This window comes from Mercenaria mercenaria, chromosome 4 (genome assembly GCF_021730395.1).
Source record: "Mercenaria mercenaria strain notata chromosome 4, MADL_Memer_1, whole genome shotgun sequence".
In the NCBI taxonomy this organism is placed as follows: domain Eukaryota; kingdom Metazoa; phylum Mollusca; class Bivalvia; order Venerida; family Veneridae; genus Mercenaria; species Mercenaria mercenaria.
The window spans coordinates 7,368,475-7,374,474 of NC_069364.1; the positions used below are offsets into that span (position 1 = coordinate 7,368,475).

Below are 6,000 nucleotides of genomic sequence, written 5' to 3' on the forward strand. Positions count from 1 at the left end.
ACCAGACTGCGCGGATGCGCAGGCTGGTCTGGATCCATGCTGGTCGCAAACCCACTATGTTGGTTTTCTCATGGCACGGCTCATATATTAAAAGCCCAGGTGATAAATGTTACACATCGCGTGAACCTAAACTCAAATACATTTATCACAAAATCAGTAACAACACAAATATTTCCCGTTTCCATCAGGGAACTGTGTTACAGATTTTGAAACAATGATTTGTCTCAATTTTATGATCTTTTAACGTGGCTATTACAGGATATTACCCACTTTTACTAAACATTTAAGGACAAAAACTAATTGGCAGACAGATATAAAAATTCTGTGACACCGTTTCCTCAAACTGAGAATACTGAATAAAAAGAAGCAAATTTTTAGGGTAATGGGGACACCTCTATCTGTAAACATCGTTCAAATGTTATTTATAGGTAATACATGTACATGTTATTCACTTTGGTGACCTATATTCGTTTATAATCTTAATCGATATCACTACATAAGCGTCGTTTTATTTGTTTAATAGTTTCAAAAATGTAAAGGTTTATACACATATTTAATAAAGTAAAATCTATACAACCCTTTGAAATATTTCAGAAAGTTTTACTGGATGCATGTACTAAGGGAAATACTGACACTCAGAGTTATATCATCACATTAAAATTGAAAAACAAAACAACAGAATTTGAGCTTAAGATTTCCAAAACATGATATTCTTTTAAGAAACATTTGTATTACATGTCTGTGCATAGCTCGAACCTTGCACAACTTAAGACATGAACAAAGTATATATTAAGTTTACACAATCAACGAAAAAATGACTGAATATAGCCTGTACATTAGCTAGAAGCATGAATGATATTTATAAATACTGTGTAAAAGACCATTTTTAGAATCAATGTCAATAAAAAATATTTTGAGAACACATACTTTACAGATTGTGTCGTCATGTTCATAATAATCTATAAAACAGATAAGTACACGATGATTACACAGATATAATCAGGCAACTTAAAGTAAAAAAAAAACTAAGGGTACATATGTAAAGAAAAATAACTCGGGTAATATTTTAGAATCACATGGTTTTAAATCTCAGTTTATATAATAAATTAATACAATGATATCTGTTAAAATTTAGCTTGACCTAGGCTCGATCACACTTTATAGCTACTGTATTCATACTTTGGTTATCTTAATTTATATAGGGTAAGATATAGCCCAAAATGTCAACAAGTCACTTATAATTATTCCTGTTACTACAATGTCGAAATTTAAATACCACAAATTATAGCTACATTTTCATGAAATAAAAGTATATAAAATATTATAATATTTGCAAAGGGGTCAGATTAAGCAATACGAATAAAACATTTTCGTACTGAACAATTTCCATTTAAAGTTTCTGACTTGACTACGGACTAGTTCACACTTAGTCATACTCGAGTCCGCTTCCTCCAATGAAGTATGGTACTGATTTTGTCGAGTCAGAACTTTTCATTGAAAGGGATAACACAGCATTTCTTTTCAAAGTTGATTATACAACTTGCTAAAACTGAAAAACTATAACACAGTTTATTTTTTTCCAACCACACGTCCTTCTCTGCGTTGTATCGATATTGTGGAATCCGTGCTGTTTTTGAATCGGCACACAATACCCCACCCACCACATAGATCCTGTCTTGTTTAACAAACATTCCGAATTGCTTTCTGTGAATCGGTTGTTGTGTACAAAGTCGAGAATAACCTGTGTTTGGGTTGAATCGAATCATATGTCCTTGGTCCGTTGCAATGTAAATTCGATCATTTAAGATTACTGCTTGACCGCCATCGAACGCAACTGGTAAATCAGCCAGGCGCTCGATCACGTGACTGTCGATGTCGTAGCATTGTGTCGTTGCTATGGGACCAGCAGGAGTTCGGCCGCCAAAAATATAGATCTTATTTTGATACACCTTACAGACCGCTGATGTAACCTGTGAAACCAAGGACGCCCGTTCAGTCCACTTGTTTGTTTTTAAACAATATTCTTCTATGCAAGACAACTCCGACCCTCCGAGGGCGTATATTGAATTAGGTCCCGCAGTGACCATCATATGGTGCGACCTGCCGTGTAGAAGTTTGGCACACTTGTCCCACCGTCCTAGAATGATGTCATATTTCATCACTAAATGAGCATTCTTTCCCTCTCCCCCGCTTACCATGATGAACGGCGTCCCTTTAATTTCAAAGCTACAACACGCGAACCCTTCCCCAAAATTTCGCAGTTTGTCCACCTCATGATAATAGACGTTCCGTTTTTGGGAAGTGTCTATCACCATCACCTTAACTTTACGTTTGTCTTTGTTCCCACTAACGACCGTATCTGTAAACACTATATAATACTGGGGAGGATCCGAATCATCGGGGTTTGACACTACACTTTGTGACCGCTTGTACCCTGTCGCAGATTCACTTTTGATTTCATTTTGACACTCGCAACCTTCAAAACAAGCTATAATGTCTGTCTGATTACCCAAACGGCAATATTTTATACAGTGTTCTCGAAGTTGTTTCAGATGCAGTAATGACGCCACGTGATAGAAATGATGAATATTTCCCATTGTTAACTGGGCATGCGCGAGACTACCGGAAGATAGATATTCAGCAATGCCAGTCTTGTCATCCGGAGAAACACTTTGCACGTAGGCAAGGACGTCACATACGTTAGTTTCCTGACGAAATTCTCCGGGTGGTTCTTCATCTACACTAAGAATCGTACTAGAAATTTGTTTCAACAATTTACATCTGGATGAGTTCTGGTCCTCGTTCTCTTCCAGGTAACACAAGCTTTCGTCAAACATATCCGGGTCTGTAGGCTGTGACGCCATTTCAACAGTTTCCGGAAAGTTATAATATCCGCTGGTTTCATTGTTGTCGTTTTCCACTGGTTCAACAGATGTTTGTGTCTCTGCAACCATATCTAACACGAGCGCATCACTTTTCGAGCTTTCAATCGATGCAGATCGACTAAACGACTGCAGATCTAAAGATGTAGATCGACTGAAAGACTGCATGTCGACAGACGTTGACCGACTGACCGATTCAATACTGTCCATATAACGCCAACTGCTACTGAGTTCATCCACCGATTTCAAACGTTTTGTTATAAATTCACGTCTCGCATCTTCCCCTGAAGACGACAATCTTCGTTTGCTTTCTGGCGCTTCCATCGTGTAATTGAAGTTATGTTACTCCAGCCGTAAACTCTCCTTAAACTATAACGAAGAAAGGTATATGATATGATATGAAATGTAATTCAAAAGAATTATAAGCCCTAATGCACACTTTTGTATTTTCTTCACGGTTCAGACAGACCGGGAGATATCTTGTTTATGAGAAGAGATGACGGAAGATTGTCAATATATTTCAGTCCAGGTTAAACGCTTATTTCAAAATATCTAACAAAACTTGTACTTTTTTCCATCGCGTCGTGAATTTTATGTCTATATTACGTATGTTATGATATTTTAAGATCTTAGGCTATTGAAAATGATATGAGATTAATATAGATAGCAGGCTATTGTTAAAATGATTTTGAAATGAACATTATGATAACAACAGTAAAAAATAAATACGCAGATATCCGATCGTTATGATCGTCATTTAATATCTCCCCTTCTTCTTACCTACAGTCGTTGAATATTTATTAAAACGAGCAAAAAAGATCGATGCTAAGAGTTAAGTAATCTGAATATCATTTACAAAACCCGATTTAAATTAAAATCAAAATAATCCTTCACAAATCATCAAAAGACCGAGAACTCTTTAGTAAGAGATTGTATCTTATTAAAGCTAAATTTATTTTAAAAGATACTTACTACTTAGATGTACGTACGTTGCAGTATCCAATTATTTCACAAATATGTAAGGTTTATTTACACCCCAATCTATATATATCTAGTACGTGATTTATTTTTGTACTTATGACCCATAACGTAAAGTGGAAAAACTTTGTAAACATTCCGAACCCGGTCACGTAAAATTTTTGAAATATTCAATGATGTATAGTTCCCGAAATAAGTTGTTGATAATAAGCACAGAGGTATATTATCTTAACTGATGTATAACTTCTACTTTTTTTTTTTAATGTCACGGAAACAAATACTTACAATTAGGCAGATGCAGGAACAGCATTTCTTCAGTAAAGTCCATGTCATCATTTTTTTTTTTTGCGTGACGTCGACACTTATTTCAGCGGTATAGTTTAAGGATAAATCGGTTATCAGTAAGTAAAACTAATAGCAGTCATCACTGATCGGTGAAATTTTGATTTTTTCCAAACTTGATTAGTTGCTAGTATTTTATTGTTATTAAGTATACCGCACCTTGGTTACATTATTTGTGCAATAAATGTATAATTTTATGTACTTACGGTTGATGACCCGGTTATTGGACGAGCGAACATTTTGTAAACTTATTGTTTTTTATCCCTACAGGGATATTTGAGTGTAAATCTATCACTTAACCGATTAACTTCATATCAAGTAGTATAAAGTGTATTACAAAGAAACAGCAACTTCTAATCATTCAAACATTTCTAGTTTCAATGCAGTAAATAATGTCAGAAAACTACGGAATCCTGTTCGTGCCACTTAAATTGTCGCCTCGCCAACACGCGACAACGCGATAATTATCGCGTTGTCGCCTTGTCCGAAAACATACTTACATGCGACATTTAACAATCCTCGCGAGGTTAAGAGGGCGACAATTATCGTCTTAATTGTCGCTTGTCTTTTTTAAACCTCGCATCGTGAAATTGAAATCCAATATACATAGTTGCGAGAATTAGTAAAATCTCGCATTGTCGCATTGTCGCTTTGTCGCCCGGTGATAGGGATTATTTCTTACTACAGCACCGTTGGTGAAATTTTCTGCCACACCGTTGACAAAGGGAAACTACGGAATCCGGTTAGTGTCCCATTGAATGCCGACGAAATATTGACTAAAAACGAGTATGAAAACAATTTTCTACACGCCGTCGGAAAAATTTGCTGAACTTTGAAATTTTTGCTTAAAATATTGCCGTACAAAAAAGGGGAAAAAGGCTTTCTTTTGAAATATTTATTTGGGGTAATAACATTCAAAAAAAACTTTTTGTTAAAAAAAATTGACACTATCGAAAGTCTTTGTCAAAAAACATTTATCTTTTCCCTTCGTCTGTACGTAATTGGATATCAGTGTTTTTCCGTCTTTTCCGACGGAAAAGCCCGTGTTTTTCAATAACCTTTTAAAACCTGCTGGCCCAAGATTGTTCTGCCTTTCGATCAGTGTGATCATGTCCCTGCATATCCGTGCAGTTTGGTCATGATCTCACGTTCGCCATTCAGTAAGTACTTTTTGGAAGCACCCTTTTTAACATTTGGTACTGTCCAAATTAAAGGATGGACAATTTTCATTTAAAAATTTTAGCAGGTAAGTTTACTCAAAAATTTCAAAATGTCCAGACAAAAGATTTTCATGAAATAACTTTTAAAAATTAATGTAAATATTGTCTAAACAGCATGTAATTTTATTTTTTGCAAACCGGTTTGTCTGGACAGTCAAACTTACCTTTTTTTCGTGAAAATAGATACTCTCAAAATTTTAAATTTGGGGGGTTTGGCCGTAAAGGGGAGTATATTTCAAAACTGCCGTCCTATTTTAATAAAAATGATACCTTTAAAGAAAAGGGGGCAACCCCGTCCCCTAAAAAAACGGGCCCAAATTTGGTTAAAACCCGGGTGGGCTAGGGGTCAAGGTCTATTTTTAAAAGTTCGGTAATTTTCCCAAAAATTGATTTTTTAAGCATAAAGGAGGCCTATCTTCCTGACCCAAACGACCCACTGGGCAATTCTCACGGCTCCCGGTTGGCCCACTTTTCTTTGCCACACCCCCCCCAAAAACAATTTTGGTCATTTACTGAAACCTGTCCGACTTGATGATTATAGGGACTTGTAAGTAGTTTAAAGTAAAGCTTAGATACTC

At 35.9% G+C, this 6,000-nt stretch overlaps 1 protein-coding gene across 3 annotated transcripts; it reads right to left on the reverse strand.

Annotated features, from left to right (window-relative positions):
- Positions 1-57: 57 nt before the first annotated feature.
- LOC128556178 (kelch-like protein 10) lies at positions 58-4,163 on the reverse strand. 3 transcript variants are annotated; one of them, XM_053540316.1, is made up of 2 exons: positions 4,146-4,163; positions 58-3,251 (listed from the first exon to the last, which is right to left on the reverse strand). In XM_053540316.1, exon 2 carries the CDS (start codon positions 3,204-3,206, stop codon positions 1,482-1,484), a length of 1,725 nt encoding a protein of 574 aa, XP_053396291.1. In that variant the 5' UTR covers positions 3,207-3,251; positions 4,146-4,163; the 3' UTR covers positions 58-1,481. The 3 variants fall into 3 exon arrangements, with proteins under 3 accessions (XP_053396291.1, XP_053396289.1, XP_053396290.1); XM_053540314.1 differs by lacking the exon at positions 4,146-4,163 and adding an exon at positions 3,855-4,013; XM_053540315.1 differs by lacking the exon at positions 4,146-4,163 and adding an exon at positions 3,663-3,808.
- Between the last annotated feature and the right edge of the window lie 1,837 nt (positions 4,164-6,000).

Coding starts and splice junctions, on each gene's coding strand:
- LOC128556178 (XM_053540316.1), bottom strand. CDS start 3,206: ATGGAAGCGCCAGAAAGCAAACGAAGATTGTCGTCTTCAGGGGAAGAT.